Source organism: Larus michahellis, chromosome 15 (genome assembly GCF_964199755.1).
Source record: "Larus michahellis chromosome 15, bLarMic1.1, whole genome shotgun sequence".
Taxonomy (NCBI): domain Eukaryota; kingdom Metazoa; phylum Chordata; class Aves; order Charadriiformes; family Laridae; genus Larus; species Larus michahellis.
The window spans coordinates 13,779,447-13,796,653 of NC_133910.1; the positions used below are offsets into that span (position 1 = coordinate 13,779,447).

At 47.5% G+C, this 17,207-nt stretch overlaps 1 protein-coding gene across 10 annotated transcripts in view; it reads right to left on the bottom strand.

Moving 5' to 3' along the window:
* The window catches only part of PRRC2B (proline rich coiled-coil 2B), a 51,583-nt gene extending 34,815 nt beyond the window's left edge, over positions 1-16,768 (bottom strand). For 7 of the 10 annotated variants that reach the window (XR_012590029.1, XR_012590028.1, XM_074608672.1 and 4 more), the window contains exons 1-4: positions 16,552-16,768; positions 2,467-2,634; positions 1,302-1,479; positions 978-1,080 (exon numbers count right to left, since the gene is read on the bottom strand). Coding sequence is in view for 8 of the 10 variants with exons in the window: in XM_074608672.1 (XP_074464773.1) it covers positions 978-1,080; positions 1,302-1,479; positions 2,467-2,581 (396 nt within the window). In the remaining 2 variants the exon portion in view is untranslated. The remainder of the gene's footprint in view (positions 1-977; positions 1,081-1,301; positions 1,480-2,466; positions 2,635-16,551) is intronic. The other 3 variants (XM_074608664.1, XM_074608666.1, XM_074608667.1) reach the window with 3 other exon arrangements.
* Positions 16,769-17,207: the final 439 nt, after the last annotated feature.

Below are 17,207 nucleotides of genomic sequence, written 5' to 3' on the forward strand. Positions count from 1 at the left end.
CAACACCCAAAGATCAGTGAAGTCTTATGACTGTTTCTCATTTCCTGGCTGGCACCTGCTACAGTTCAGGTGTCTACATCACCCAGATGTCACTGGATGCCACAGGTCTCCCCAGCTTCTTGTTGGGACTAACGTCACCCGCTCCCTACTCCAGTGTACTATGATGCTATAGCAAAAATCCTCTTCTCTGCCCTGTCCTTCATCTCTCCTTCGCTCATCTTCATCAACTACTTCCTCAAACCATTCCTCTTGCTTTTCTCCCTCTAATCAAGCTTTCCCTTTGTTCTGTTGCATTTTCCCAAATGGTCCCTCTTAAACTTCTAGATTTTTTCCATGCTACACCTCAGCTTAAAGGCTACCCTATTTTCTCATGCATTAACCACTCTTCTCCTCTTCAAAACATAACTCCTGTCCTGATTTCCCTGAACCTCAAGGGCTGGAAATTCTTTTTAAACTAAAAGTGTGAAATCTGCAGCAAGAGGGGCCAGGTCCCTGCACTCTCTGGGGATGCTTTCTTACTTGCCAGTAGCTTTTTCAGGTCCTGACACTGGCAACTTCTCCCACATGACCAGATCGCTTGTTATCAAGTCTCATCAGGCTGGGAGCAAGAGCTGGATCTGTTGTCACCAAGCAACACTTGAATTAGACCCAAAGTAAAATAGTTTAGAAGTGCTAACCAGCCATCCCACATTCCAGCCATTCTTTCTAGATTGAAGCTAGAATTTCTGCACACACTTGAAAGGTACAGAGGTAACGTGCACAGAATTATACTCTAACTGCAGCACAGCATTCCTGGGGCACAGTAACTTGAAGTCAAGACAGTCAGTTCTACAATTGATTATACAGGAACTGTTCTGTGACTTGCAGTCTGCTGGTTCCTACTTGTGCAAGGCAACACAGACAATCAAGAGAAAACCCTCAAGCTGTCTGGAAACAGGGGAAGCACGATGGCAGTCACAAAGACTGCTTGCGCTCACCTCCTGACTGATTGACTGTGTCGGCTTCTGTAAATTGGAGACAGATTTCTGCAAACCCTGCTGCGGCAGCGACTCCTGCAGCTGTGCAGCCGTCGCACTGGAACTGAAAAGAGACAGCAGAGGTGAGATCAAAGGGGAAGGAAGGCAAAAAGACAGACAAACAACTCTAGCAATATAGCAGCAGCTAAAAGATGAAACTAACGTTGGCTCTACACTGCTATGGACAACAGAGAACTGACCACTGTAAGGTCCAACACACAGCACAGCAGTACACAACTGCTGCTGCTTGCGTGACAAAACTTAGAAAAGGGTAGTTCTACTTACCTCTTTTGGTCTGGCTGATCCTGCTTGTTTGCCCATCCTGTACCGTCCTTGGGTACTATAATGATGTTGGGGTCGTTTCCTTTGTTCTCAGACTTCAAGCTAGGCAAGTTTGCAGGAGGTGGCATGCGCCGGGCAGCAGCAACTTTCCCAAGACTCTGTAAGCCATGTCTAGGTATAACTAGTGAGAAAGGAACAACGGCAGGTCATGGAGGGCTATATCATGCTAGATATGTAACCTTAATTAGCATACTGTGGCTGGGTGCAGTCCCAACAGAGCTGTATGACAAGCAGCACCACTGCTGCTAGGTCAACATACAGGTCATTTCCCACAGGACCATGGTGAAGCAGCCGTCTGTTGTAGCAGCTGGCTACCAGGCAGCCTCCTACCACAATCATGAGGGAGAGAGAAATAATTCTCCCGAACATAAAATGCCCACAGAGTCTTTTAGCTACCTGTGCAGATACTCCTCTTTCATTTCACCACGGAGAAGCAGCATCGCCATTTCACAGCTTGCGGAAATGGCCATCTAAGTCCACCTCTTAGCAGACAGACTGGATCTAACCCAGCAGTCTTGAGGTCTAGATTTTCCAGCTCTATCCACCAGATCACATTTATTAAGCTGGTATTTTATTTTCTTTTGGTTTTGACTCCCACACCAAATCCAGAGCCAGTCCAGGCAATGTTTCATTTTTTCTGACCCCACCATCTACTTTTGGTCACATCTCCACTGCAAAACTAACTCAGGTTCTACCCTAAAGGCCTTCAGTCCTTGACTCCCACCTCACACAAGGTCTGACCAACTTAAGGCACTTCAGTCAGCTTAAATGCCCCATCCTGGTGTAGCCTAAGGCCCCAGTAAGGCTTTCACTCAAGTCTGCGAAGTGACCACTTTTCAGCAAGGATACAGCCTAAATGAAAGGGCCAACAGTCCCCCAGCTGTTTTGCCTTAATTCCTCTAGGTGTCTAAAATAACAGCAGCACAAAACACCACAGACATTTTCCTTGAAGTCCTAATAGAACACAGGCTTAGACACCAGCACAAACAGCTCTGCACCCCAGCTGCTTCCCACTGGGCATCCTACCCAGAGGGCCAACAACCTGAATTAGCTCTGCAACAACACTCTTAGAAGACCCCAATAGGACCTTTCTGAAGACATTCCTTACCTGTAGTTCTGATAGCTTCTATTGACTTTCCTTTATACTTATCAAACAGGCTGAGAGTCGAATACTTGCTTTTCCCATCCTTTCCCTTGGTTATTTGCCCCAAACGATCGGACATTGCGATGAAATGTCATCTAGTAAGGAAATTTCTCTGCGCCGCTCCCGATCTGCCTTTTGATGAAAGAGAACCAGGGAAACACCATCAAATGGATTGTTCAGCCACAGACAAGTAAGAAGTAAAACAACCTGTAGAACTGCAGATATTCAGTGAGCAGACACACTAAGTTAACAAGGTTTTAAACCCCTCCTCTTTAGTTGCAAGAAGTTTATGGGATTTAAGATTCATAAACAAAATTAAAAGAACTGCAGGAACACACTTGTCACAGCATCATTTTTTTCTGCCACTCCAGTGCTGAAAGAAGTGTGCTTCTTTAATTATGAGAATACGAGAGAGGGTGATCAACATAGTCCTTGCTTTAAAAGAATAAGTCTAACAATAAACAGCTATGCAGAAGAATTCCCTAAAGATAAGTGACATAAAAGCACTATATCTTATTCCACACTGGAATTTACCATTGAGTTTCCTACTGAAGCACTGGTAGCCAGATTTGTAATGTTTAGGATTATGATTCCATGCTGGCCACAGTTAATGACTCATACCGGCAATTAATGCGTTGAAAGTATCACTTGAAGGCAACAGATTTATTTCTTCAGATTCCCTTTTCCCATTTGCTGGCCATGAGAGAGAGTTAATGAGTCCAAAAAACACTGCTCAAATGGAACAGGTTCAGACTCTTGAACCCGTGAGTTCAGGAGTTCTACTAGGAACCCTGAAAACACTTTATAAAAAAAGATTACATTTCTCTGTTGCTGGCACTTTCAACACCTTTTTTAGCTATAAATACACTTTTCAGAATGGATGTAGTTTGTTCATTTTCCATTCTAATCTTTGCTGGCGTAACATGCTGTGATTAACACCCTTCATGCAGTCTCTTTACTTTCACTTTTTGGCTCTTGGAGCCTAGGACAAAGCTGAGACATGGGAACACACACACTGTAAAGGTCAATTTTTATGTCAGAAAAGAAACTTTGCTCACTTTCAATGGATCTTTCTTTCATTTCTTTCAAGCGTAATTCTTTGTTCTAATTTTTCTCTAATCTAGGAGCTTAATCTAACCTTTTCGCTCATAATTTAGATTTCCAGATTTCTTGTTGTAAAGCCTCCACTTCAAGCCTAAAACTGCTGGCAGCTTTATTATACCATCTGCTAGGTCCCATCTTAGGGTTGCAACTCTGCGCTGGAGTAATAAAACACTACACACATCAGACCTTCCCACCCTTCGCTCTTTCTGAAACTTATCCAGCTGAAAGCATGTTTCAAACACAGTCAGAAATCACTCTTTCTGAAAGAAACTGTATCTGACCAGAGGCTACAACTTCCACCAGCAACACCTTATCAAACGTGATTTGAACGTAAGAGGATTAGTCCATCAAGCATTATGTACAAAATAAAGCACAGACCACAAACAAGTTGGATACAGCCAGTTTGAGAATGCACTGCAATCTGCAACTAGCTGAGTAAAGCCCATCTAAAGGCTGCTGCCAGGGGGCAAGTTTCTGACCAATAAACCCGGCACCATGCAGAGCTTGTTCTTGCATTGCAGGATATAAATCAGACCTGGCAGGAGCAAGAAGCTGTGTGCTAGGCAGCAAGCAGCACAGTCGGGGATAGAGGAAAAAGGGTATTTTCTGTCACTCAGCAACAGCATCCCCAGGATGCTCACGAAAAACAGCAGGCTCCACAAAAAGCCCCTCACAGCCACCTTTGCTGGATCACCACACGGCATTGCAGCACGAAGCACTGCGGAGGCGACAGGGCCGGTCAGCATTCTCAAGGCACCTTTTTCTACAGAATAGCAAACAGATCTTTGAGTCCTGTCTGGTTGAATCTTTGCTTAGATGGTCACCATGTGCCAAAGAAAACAATAGCTCCTCCCTCACTTGCCTATTTCCACTGTATTTTATTAGTAGGACAGACATAAGAGAGAAAGGGAGAAAAAACACTGATTAGCACGGATTGGCAGGGACGCAGAAGCTGGACTGAGAACAATGACCTGCTTGAACCAGCAGAATGGTGGGGAGCCCTGGACCAGGGCAAATAGCAGAGGATGCTGCACAGCAGCCCTCAGCTGCACTGGCAAGAGCACAGCCACCTGCTTTCACAGGTACACTGTGCCTTGCGGAGCGAGCCTGGCTCGGGGTCGATCCACATCAATCCTGGACCAACCTCACACGATCCCAAGCAATAAAATCCACTTTGAGGTTTAGAAAACTGGAACCAGACAAAATTAGTAGGCACTAGACAAAAAGAACTACTACCACATGAGGTTTAGGAGTTAGCTGGTTAACAGAAAATCCCCAAGTTCCTGAAAGTCAGCATGCAAACAGCACGGCGGGTAATGCTGCCAAAGAGAAACCCTGACAACCACTTATGTAACTGGGTCTCAGCTGCCTCTTGATTACATCTCATATCATTAAAAGGATGCAGGAGGAATAAACAACCACTTCAGAGCAGAGGAGCTGGGGACATGCCGGGATAAAGCCCCTTTTTGAACTTTCTGGGACAGCTACAACTGCTGTCTCGATAAGTGAAATTTACTTTCAACTCCTTCAAGGCTTTGAAGCTGAAAAGGCGAAACACAGCTCTGTTTGTGTGTTATGTGTGTGCTCCAAAGGGGAAAACAAGTCCATGGAGAGGTGAGGCACTTTCCATTCGGTCACTGTGCAAAGCGGCTGCAGAGGCACTGAGCCCCCTCGGTGCCGTCCCGCAGGCAGGACCTTGCTGCCGGTCCCTCCCGACGGCAGCCACCTGCAGACCTGAGCTAGTCTGTCAGTGCACTGGCCAAAGACATCACTCGGCAACCAGGTCACCCACAGCACTCTGGAGAGGCAACGGAGCCTCCAAAGGCTACTACAACACTGGAGTATTCTCCCATCACACAGTGAAGCAGGGAATCCTGGCAGGGATCATCAAGGCCTTCCAGTCTTGCAGAGCAAGGCCATTTCTGATAAAAATCAAGCTCATTATGAACTGAACTGCCAGCCTACATGCTTATTATTGGGAGAGGTAGAACCAGAAGACATGCCGATGATGACAACTGAAAACTGACAGCCTCAGCAAAGCCTCTGACCTATGCTCAGGGTCCCCATGTCTCATAGCTGACCCTGAAGAAAGCATTATCCCATTACAGAGAAATAAATAATAAACAAATATATATATATTAAAAAAATAAACAATCACCATCATTTTTGCAAAGTTTCTCTCAGGATATATAGAGCTCTTTGGGGGAAGGTTCGCTATCAGTTTTAGCACGGAGCTTAGCTCTTCCCGTTCTCAGCACTAGCAATATCTCCCGTACCATCCAGGGACAGCACCAGAGTGCAAAATACTGAGTGTCTTGGAGGAATCAGAAAATACTGCAGCATGACCAGCTACACTGGAGGCCCCAGGGTACAAATAACTGCATCAGTATTGCTTCTTGGTCAGAGAGCTCCCCTACCCAGGAGTCTTCATGTCCACACCACGTTGCCCTGGATTTGACATGCAGGCCTTGACCCCATCTGACTGCCTTCTAAAGGGGTATGTTCTAATCCAGAAAGCAACAATGACATTTTAACTTTCAGAGTATGTGAATCTTGGAGATACAACAGGGATCCACTCAGCACGAGGAGCCTGCCCTGTAAAAAGAAAACCTCGAGTTACTGGCACTCAGGAAACCCCCAAGCTGAAAACAGAGCAAAAGGGAGAGACTCCTGACAAACAGGATTGTCTGCAAAGCTCTTTGTAAATCTATGTACGAAGGAGGCTGGGCTGCTGGTGTTTTATTCACAACACTTCAATGGAGCTTGAATATCTGGAAGTTAGCCAGCCTTAACTGAGCAGGGCAAACAGATTTATGAAAGGTAACACACACACTAGAAAGAAGCACTTCAGCTACTCGCACACCACTGAGCTCTACGCTGAGCACAATCACCGAGCCAAAGGACCACTGCAGACCCTCACTCCTTGCTCACTTCACAGCAGCGCTCACAAACACAAAACAAAGCAACAGGACGGAGATTAACAGCAAAAAGGCTTTACTCCAGAAGCGGGAAGATTTTTGACCTGAAATTTTAAACAAATTGTCCAGAAACTCACAGGTTGCAAAAGCAAAAGAATAGAGAATAGAAGTAAAGAAGTGAAGTTGATGTTAAACTGAATTCTATTGTGGTTTCTAATGTTACTGGTAACATGAAACCTTTAAAAAAACATAGTATAGTTTTACAGATTAGTGATGTTCACTCTTCTTTAAATACACACAGTCAATTTTGCTGGTACTTCTCATAGCTAAATGTTTATCTGTCAACAGGGAGATACCACCACTTCTCCTGGAACGTGTCTCACCAACAATCTCCTATTTGCGAAACGGTGGCCACTTGTCTCAGTGATGAAAGACACCACTGGCTGCCCTTAGAAGAGCTTTGGTGAAACAGTGTGACCACCTGCCCTCGGGGCTTGGTGCCAGATGCACTTATATCCTGTAGAAGGCCTGCTTGGGCCAGGCAGGGATCATCAGCCTAGCGGGCAAGGGGCCAGATGAGCACTGAGTTCCTAGGAGAGGCTGCATAGCAAGGAGGGGAGCAACATGAGAATATCAGCATCGAAGTACAAAGTCAATAGGATCAATGAAGAGCTGTGTGTAGCAAGAGTCTAGGCCACAAGAAGCTGACTACTGTCATTCTGTTGTACTGTTTCCAAAGGGAGACGCTAAGATTTGTTAGTACACCTGAAAAAGGGCCTGCCGAGATCCTGAATGTGCCGCCAAGTCCTGCCAGACAGGGAGAAGCAAGTCAGCAGTCTGCAGTGCAGAGAAAAGATAGATACCCCATAGCAAAGCTCCTGATTCACAAGGGGGGACCCTCCTTGCTTAGCTGAACAGGTTTATTTGGCACTACCAGTTTGCTTAATTCTGCACAATTCCAGCTTCTCTCTGCGTCTCCCATGAATCCTGAGTCCTTGTGAAAACAGGTAATGGGAGATCAGGATCACATCTCCCATGATTTATTGCAGAGGTATGCTGCTAGCTGAGTAATACCGCTGGAGGCTGTCTGCCAGAAGACTTGCCTGCTGGCCAGCCCCATCATCAGGCCTCTGTAGGCCAAACCACCCTGGATTTGAGACATGCAGCAGGACCATGAAGAGCAGAGGCAGCCTTCTGGAGAGCGCATCTATCATTAACTCTGTGGCATGGAGCTGTACAGGCAGAGATAAAATATAACAACAAGGACAGAAAGGGCATGTCCTGTAAGATGACCTGACCTCATTTTCTCAGCTCTGCCTTCACCAAGCTCACCTGCTGCCCCCTCTTATAAATGTACCAACAGGCTGGGAATCACAACTGCTGTTACTGAACAACTGCACAGTTCTAGAGAAAACAGATCTCCATAACCTCAGGTTTGTCCTGTGAAATACAGAAGCCTTACCTTTCTGCTAAACAGTTTTCCCAGTGCTGGGAAGGCAGGCAGCAGAGAAAGGCAGCCAGAAAGAGTGGATTTGCAACTTACTGTAAAACAGATAAAGCAGACTGGAGTCTGGAGAAGAGCTCAACTGTATTTACACAAAAACATTAACAAGTTCCGTGGTCCTTTCTGTAAGGGCTGGACAGACAACGCCACACCCTGAAAAGGAGCCCTAACCTCCAGTAATTGAGGATGCAGACAAAGATAAGAAATATTTCATCTTGAGGATGCAAGGCTACGGCATGGAGAGAAAAAAAAAAAATCCATCCAGAAAGCTCGTCCACAGCTCACAGAAAGTACATACAAGATCCTGTGCTCATGCAACTCCCCCTCCTTTTCAAGCAGCAGAAAACCCAAAGTGTGTAGTAATTTTTCTTGCTTGAAAGGAGTGTCTGTCTACAGCATCACTCCAGAGGAACGGAGCCCGTTTTCTGCCCATCTGCCCCATCATACTGTAAAGAAGGAACTGATGGTGTCACCTTGTCAGGAAGGAAGAGCTGTACCTCTAACCCAAGAAGAAGCGCTGCAGGGCTTTCATACCCCTTAGAATCAGGAACTGATTACCGCAGGGAGGCAGGAAGGTACCTTACGAAGCACCGCCTACCAACATCACACTCATTGCCCTCTCATCCAGGCCATAAAGGTGTTAAATGAGACCAGCTCCGGCACAAACTGACTCCAATGCCCCTATCTATAAACCTCACCAGACTCTGAAGCAATGACTTCCTCTAGACACTTCTGCAGCAAGACACAACAGAAATAAAGGAGTGTTATTTCTTTGCTGTTTCACATTTCAGAGGCAAAACCAACAGAGTACAGAGCAGCTCAGTTCAGCAAGAACCACCTGTGGCTTCATCAAAACCAGACCCCAACCGCCCTAGTACAAGAGGAAAGGGAAGTGACCTAGTGATCTCTGCGGGCTGCCTGCACGAAGGAGGGCTCACATTCAAATGCAAATCTTTACCCATAAGAGTTGGACTTCAGCTCTGGCTCCTCCACAGCCAAGGCCCAGAGCAGAAGCATGCTAGCTACAGCCTCCAAGGTGATTCTGCCTTCGGCTTTGCACTGTTCAGGTTCCTCTGAGAGCTGAATGTCTGGGGAGAATACACAGATACAACAGCCTATTCCCCCAACACCAAAGCAAGGAGGCTCATCATGAGCAAGCAATTTAAATCCAAACACAAAAGAAATCCCTGGCACAATGCTCTGTTGGCAAAACCTGTTCAGAAAGCTCCTGGCAACATTCAGCTGAACTGTAAGGTAAACTGGGCATTTAGGTATCTGAGCAACAACAAGTCTGCCAATAGCTGGTAGGGATTTCCTGTGGGTAACAGGGTTGGTACTATCAGTCCCATTTTACAGTCTGGGTAACCAAGGCAAAGAAAACAACTTGCTCAAGTAACAGGGACAGAGGGCCCAGAGCTCAGGTCTCCATCCCCGGCCACCCAAACGTGCACCACCAAGACCCTCAAAGAAAAGGCAGCTCTTGATCACAAAGGAGCAGAGTTGTAAAGAAGGGTCAAACGAGGAGAGAATGCATTGCTGCAACATCTGCCATGTCTAGAACCACCTCTTCCAGTAGAAGAGACTGTCCGTCCAATAGCACAGAAAGTGGACCCAATCCTGCCCACTGCTTCAGAGGAGCCCACCAGGACAGGAGGCACCTACACAGCATGAACTGTTCTCATGCCCTTCACCAGGTCTTAGGAGTGACAGAGCTCAAAGCAAAGATGCTTCCATCATTTAACAACTAAGCTGAACACTGTACCAACATTTCTGCCACACCGACTTTTAAAAATCATTGCAGTGATGATACCCATGTAACCAAGGTGAGACACAGCAAGAGCAGCATAGGTGAAACACCTAAGCTGGCAGCTCCAGAACCCAAATGTAAGCCTCTGAATCGTTAGGCATCGCTCACCTCAGAGAGCCCTACACAGCCAGGGCAAGGACCAGCAGAAGGACCACGATCGGCTGCTGCCAGAGAAAAGATGCATTCTGAGGAATGACCACAAAAATTCCTCCAGTCAAACATTTCACAAATCCTTCACCTGGTACCAAGCTCAGCAATTTACTCAGTCTCTCGGCAATGAACATAGGTTTTATAGCAAACAGGCAGAGAGGAAATCAGAGATGTCACAGCTCCAAGAGATGAAATCACAGAAAAGCTGGCAGTATTTAGGGTTAACAGTTCTTTTTTCAGGAACAGATACAGCTCTTTCCACACAAATGCCATCAGCTGTTGACTAAGCGGCTCTGTTTTCTCTGCAGTCTCAGGAAGGATCATACTGGAATGGGGAGGTGGGTGTTTACCTTGTGCCAATGAGCCTCACGCTACCAGGTCTGGGCTTCGGTAACACTTCTCCACGCTCTCCGGCTGCCTGCTGACTTCAGGGCCTCAGTTCCCACTCAGGTTATACACTAAAGGTTATCTTCATGAAGAGAAAGACTGGAGAGAAAATCCGATGCTATTGATCGGCAGGCAGTAAATGCCAATCCCTCCCTGCACACCCAAGGGAGAGGGTTCCTGTACACCCCTGCTGAGCAGTTCCCTCAAGTCCTGTTCTTCCACGAGGCGCTGATGTGAGCTCCTCTGGCAGGTATCTTTACTGCCAGCCAGGCCAGCACCAACACACACACTGCAGGGTACAAAGCTGCCCTGGCAAGAGCTGAATAGAACCTTCTCTATCAGATTTCCCACAGCCATCAAGACTGATGCAGTCAGTTCAAACCATTAATAAGATTACAAGCAGTTCAGACAATCCTGCAGTTCATAAACACTGCAGATGCTGAAGCTTCCAAGAAGTATTCCTCCAGATTCCCCAATTTTAAAAACACTAGAGCAATGCAGCATTTCACAGTAGCCTTTCATAGAGGAAGCCTATTCATAGGAGCCATTTACACTACAAATGAACTCCAAGGATGCTATCAGGAATCTGATGGGAAAAGGACATGCGTACCAAGTGGTAAGAAACCGCAACGTTAAATGCGGTGTGGTTCAGTACACCGAAGAAAGGTGCCTTTGGTATCTTTAGGTATCTTTAGCTTTTCTGGAGTGCTAAGCGACTCAGACTATGCACGAGACATCTGGACTACGCCAAGCCGGACAGGAAGTAAAAACATTTCACAGATGCTTTAATTTACATGGATATTTGCAGTGCATAACTGACAAGGTGTTTAAGCGTCATCACTTCTATTTTCCAGATAGGAAAATGATACTGCAGAACTCTGCAGCTATGCTGAGTGGCAGAGCAAGAAACAGACCCCTCATCTCCTACTTTCTGGGGCTGGAAACCACCCTCTGAATCACAGCGCCTTCTTAATGCTGTGGGACCAGGAGCAGCACAAAGCCCTGCTCCAGAGGAGTTCTGGTCTGCATGCCAGGATGGGCAACACTGCAAACACCTCGTAAATGAACCACCCCATACACTGCTTTCCCTGCAACAGGGTCACAGGCATCACTAAAGGCAACATTTTGCTCAGATGCAGAACACTAACACAGTAATAACACTCAGATCTCGTGAATCCACTCCTAAATGACCGTTTGTGAAGTTTCAATTGCCAGGTGGGAGCTTGATTCTCTGGTTATTTCAGAAAAAGATAAACCCATACTCCATACTATTCCAGCCACAAAGAAGCATTTCTTGAGCATGTCCCTACTCCCCTGCCTGCTTCACAGCCCACTCCAAACTCTGAACAAGAGCACTCAAGGCTTTTGTACGGGCTCCCAGCCCACATACAGGTAGGAAGAGCTGAAGAGCCTACCCCACAGCAGAACTCTTCCAAAAAAATCACTATATTCCCACACAAGAAGCGCCTGTGGGAGGCAGTCCCACTGCAAGCTCTTCAAACCTGTCTCTATCCACTTTGTGCAGCACTATCACTGCAATTCCTACCCAAAATGTGTCAACAGCCACCCAGCAAGGATTCCTCCACCAAGCGTCTTCCAACAGGGTGCAAACTCTGCAAATACTATATAGTTCACTCCTCTTAAGTGCTACTCACCTGAAATTCAAAGGCTGTTGAGGATGGTCACAACAGCTAATTGAAGCCCTGTGGACATTTGAAGTACTACAGTCCAAGACAGTAGTCCTCTTGGCCAGATCCTAGGCTGCTGTTAGCAAGTTCTTGCTTTCTTCCTGGTGTTTTTCCTGTATTTCTTCACACTTAAGCCTGGCTCACCTTCATCTTCTCCTTCACTTTTGCATGTTTCAAATCTGTCCATTACCTTTGCCCTTTCACTCAAGGTATGGTTGTCTTCACCAGTCCTACACAAATTAACACTCATAGTCTCTTAAAGATTTAACAGTGAGCTCTCTTGCCCCTTCCAGTTTATCAGCACTTTCCTGAAAATTTAAGTGTTCGGAACCAAAATATAGACACTGTAAGTACGATGACCCGCTGCAGAACTGCACATACACCTTTTAACACCTCAAAACCACCTTCTGTCCTCACAGACCCAACAGCACTGCAAGTCAAGCAGCTACACAACCAACGCCACAGGTAAATACTGAACAACCCAGGACTACTAGACCAGCCTCTGGTCCATTTCAGTTATGGACCCAAAAGAAATCAGGATTTACAGCTATACACATCCAAACAGGTTTGCTCTGAAATAAACAGCTCAAGCTCAAACTTCTCAGTTACTTCTGCGCAGGAAGCACACACACACACACACACAGAACATCCTGAATACCAGTACAAGTTACTAACTAAAGATAAGCCCAAGTTACATTTCAATGAGGCTTAACCCCAGCCTAAACCATGACAACATTTAATACAATCTCCCATTTTAGCCCCTTTTTTTCCTCCTGTGGGAAAGAACAACTCTATAACCAAACCAGATGGGTTTTGCACATATCTGCAAAACCCCCTTCAGAAGGTGCTTTCCAGGAGCACGCTATCGTAACTTTTATAACAAAGTCACTCAATTTCAGCAGTTACAAAAAGATGTTCTGCAAAGGAGAGAGCTGCACCTCCCCATCCTTTACCTGTTCACTGTGCTTTCACCTCACTGTCTGATACCTGACAGACTCACAGTTGCAGTTCTTCTGTTCCAAATGACAAACTAGTGATAAGGAGCTGTGAAATTATCGACCTATTAGGAGAATGAGTCAGTGCCACATGAAAAATAAAACCCACTTACAAGGCACGATTAGCTTAAGAGCAAGGCCTGATACTGAGACAACACGCTCAGTGCCAAGTCGCAGAATAAATGAGGAATCCACTAAAGAAGAGCAGGGACCACCAGAGAGTGATATTCCAGCCCTTGGAATAAACCCTCTCCCTCCCTCCTTCCCTCCCTCCCCTATAGTTACCATCCTGTATTCAGTAAGTTTCTCCTGCCCATATTGCTTCTATTCCTACAACAAGAAAAAACACAATTACAAGTGGAAATGCCACTACAGCAAAATCTCTTTGTGCAGACTATCCTCATAAAAGAAAGAGTAAAATGGCTTACTATTATTTTCAACGCAGCACCACTTAAGAAAGTTAGCCCAGCTCACCCTTAAATACTTCCAATTACTCAGGTAAGTACAATGAAGGCCTTGAGCAACCAACACTTTTGAATCTTAAGTAGGAAGGTAATTCTGTAATGGAGAATCTAACAGGCTCTGTGCTGTACAGCTCAGGCACACTGGAAGCATTACCAGACATGCCAAAACCACCATCCTGATTTTTCCCAGTTGTACCCCAGACGCGAGACTCCGCAGGACGAGGAGGATGCGGTACAGGAACCGGGTCCTTTGCAAATGCATCAGTGCCACATGCATGAGGACTGAGAATTGTTTGTCTTTATACCATCACTCAGTCAGATACCACGGCACGCTGCGTCAGGCACAAGGCAAATATGGACTCTAATGCCACCCCTGCTTTTAGAAGGAGGTTGTTCAACTAAATTAGCCTTTGAAGTAGGTTTTACACAAAGCTTTAATAAAAGGCTTTATTAAAATGTAACCATAAAGTTAAATCATTTTAATAAAAATTCTTTAGGAACCTTACTCATGTTTATTAAAACTAAAATACTTTTAAACCCTGCATCTCCTTTCCAGCATTTGTATGGACTATTTACTTACTTTTCCAGCTTCAGCCAGTTGGCTGAGTTTCACTTTTAAGCTCTCATGCACACAAAGAAAAAAAAAGCCCAGAGTTCATCAAAAAATGCACTGTAAGACCAAATAAAAATTCCCTGAATTTAGAAAAAACAAGGCACCAAGGCACTATATAATGACAACTTTGGAAACCTACATAAAACTTATGGTTTATTACTTTCTTTTATTTTTTTTTTCCACGTAGAAAATGTACATGTACATGTCATGTAGAAATATATTTTCCTATCAGTGAAGACTGCTGAAAGCATCCTAAAATATGTGAGATCTAATCTACTCAAGCCCTGCAGAAAAGCATATCAGACCAACAAGTAAAAAAAAAAAACAGGAATCAACTTATATTCAATGTACATATCAAATTAAGCACACAACCAAAATACAGCTAACAGCAGATGTACTCATACTGGCTTGAGGAAACATGTAATTTAAAAAAACCCAAACAAACCATCAATCTCAAACAGTACTTGTCGTTTGTCTGAATTTGATTTTTAATCTGAACTTCCTAACTGTAACAAGAAAAACAGGAGACCATTTCAAAGAGCTCACATGGGAGAGGTCTTGTTTATCATACCCCAAAAATAGACCCTGCTAATTAGGAAGAACCTCTTAGGCCACAGTCCGGAAAGAACTAGCATCGCCCATGACGGACCCACAAAGATCTCGAGGACCCCAGATGCGCTCCTGATAAACGCAGGCCCATTTTACAATACTTCATTTGGAGTGAAAGATGCAGGTACCTATTTCAACTTTTCAGACAGAGATCATCCCAAAACTGTCACTTTCCATCCACTTTCAGAATATGGTCTCAGCCTTCCCCCTTCCCACCTCTTCCAAGTGACCTTACTCCCCAGTCCTTGGCCCAGAGCACAAGCTTTTAGGACGCTGGGGTTTATCTACCCCAATGCCAACTGAACGTGGAAAAGGCAGGTCCAAAATCTTGCCAATTTATATCTGACAATCTACCTGTCAGGAGCTGATTCTCCAAACTTGGGCTATCCAAGTCAGGGATCAGCTATTTATACAGGATCAAAGGGCCTATTCCGGTGGAGGCCCCATGTGCAAGAGCAAGACAAGGCTTAACACAAACAAAACTTCCACTATAAACCTCGATTCGGCCCTGGAAGGGGCGGGATGCCTTCCCCCTTAGCAGACTACAGCAGACCATGCAGACACAGCAATGGGCTTATACTTAAGACCATTCCTAGAAAGAAACAAAATTACCAAAGCCCTACACATTTATGTTTATTATATGTTATTTCCCCAAACACCAGTAATGTCAACATACAAATATTTGATGAGTTGATATCAGAAGAGTACCTCACCCTTTGCAGGTTCAGAAGGCAGAAGCAAAACAAAACAACTTTCCTAACAAAACCCACAACTCCCAGCTCATTCAAACCCCCTTTCGCCAGCTTTGATTTTGGGGATTGAGGCGGGGGGGGGGGCTTCGTAGCCACCTTAGGGGAAAAAACCCTCCTAGTTCACGACCAATGCTACTAAAGAAACGGCCCCCCCCGGAGAAGATGCACACACATGTGTCCCAGGACCGGCATTAGGCTTTCCCCACCTTGCACCCATCTGCTCCCACCCAGAGATGAAAAACTCATTCCTAAACAAACAAACAAAAAAAATTAAAAAGATTATCAAATTATCTTTTCAAACCTACCTAACGAGCTCCCCCAGCAGCAAAGCGTCCAAACTCCATCCCTGCTTCCCCCGGCTCAGCCGCCGCCCCCCACACACACCCCCGACCCGCGTTTCAGCCTCAGCGGCCCTTTTGTAGCCACAACAACACACCGAGCGAGCCTTCTGGACGCCACCCCCCCGCCCCTTGTTTTGCTGAGACACACACACACACGGCGCGACAAAAATATCTTTGTGTCACACTCCAGACGATGAAGAAAAACAACCTGCCTTTGCGGCGGGGAGCCCCCCCGCCTCCATCCCGCTCTTCCTCACCCCCAGCCCACGGAGCGGGGCGGTATGTGGGGGGGTCCAACCCCGCCGTACACAGGGACAGCCGCACAGCAGGCCGCCCCCTCCCTCGCCACCGACAGGAGGCCGGAGAACGGGCCCCGAACCCCGGCGGCCCCCGCCAGGCCCGGAGCGGGGATGGAGCCGGGCCGGCCAGGCCCCGCGGCTGCCCCTGGCGCCTCCATCCCCACGGCGGGGGGGGAAGGAAGGAAAAGGGGGGGGGGTGTCGCACAATAAACACAGCCGGCTACAACAGCCCGCCACGGCGGGGTCGCCCCCACAGCCGGCCCGGCCCCCCACCGCCAGGTCCCCGGGCCTCGCCGGGAGGCCGCGGGGTGCCGCAGCCGCTGGCTCCGGCTCCATTTTAGGGCTGCCTCGTCCCACCTTCCCTCTCCCTCCCCCCCCCTTCCTCCTCCTCCTTCCCTCCCCCCTCGGCCCCACTCACCGCCCCAAATATCCGCGGCCGCCGCCGCCGCCGGCCCCCGTTACCCACCTGTGGTGGTGGCGGGGAGCCGGGAGTGCCTGAGGAGCCGGGTGCGGAGGGGCGATGGGCGCGGGGCGCGGCGGATGGCGGCGGATTGCGCGGCGGCGGCGGCTGCGGGGCGATACGGGCTCTCGCTGCCGCTGCCGCTCCCTCCTCCTCCTCCTCCCCCTCCTCCCCCGGCCCGGCCTGTCAATCCCGCGCGGGAGGCCGCCGCCGCACAGCGCCCCCTGCAGGGCCCCGCCGGCGCCGCAGGGGCGGCCCAAGATGGAGGCGGTGGTGGGCGTGCTGAGGGATGAGGGGCAGAGCCGGCGCCATGGCGGCTGCCTCCAGCCCCTCTCGCCACCCCACACGCCAGGAGGGAGATCTTCCCTCAGAGCTGAGCCTGGCGGGGTGGCCGGACTCTGCCAAACGCACCCGGCTCCTGTCAGCCCCTGAGGCGCCAGGCTCGGGCCTCACGGTGCTGAGGGAGACCCCGAGCTCACGGCCGTAGGGTCCTTCCCCCGACAGCGGCGTCAGGGAGGCCGCCTCCAGCAGGGTACAGGGGGCTTCTCCCTCAGGTTTTCCACCTCCTCCTTCCTTGGTCATGGCAGCGGGGCGATGGCAGGGGCATGGGGATT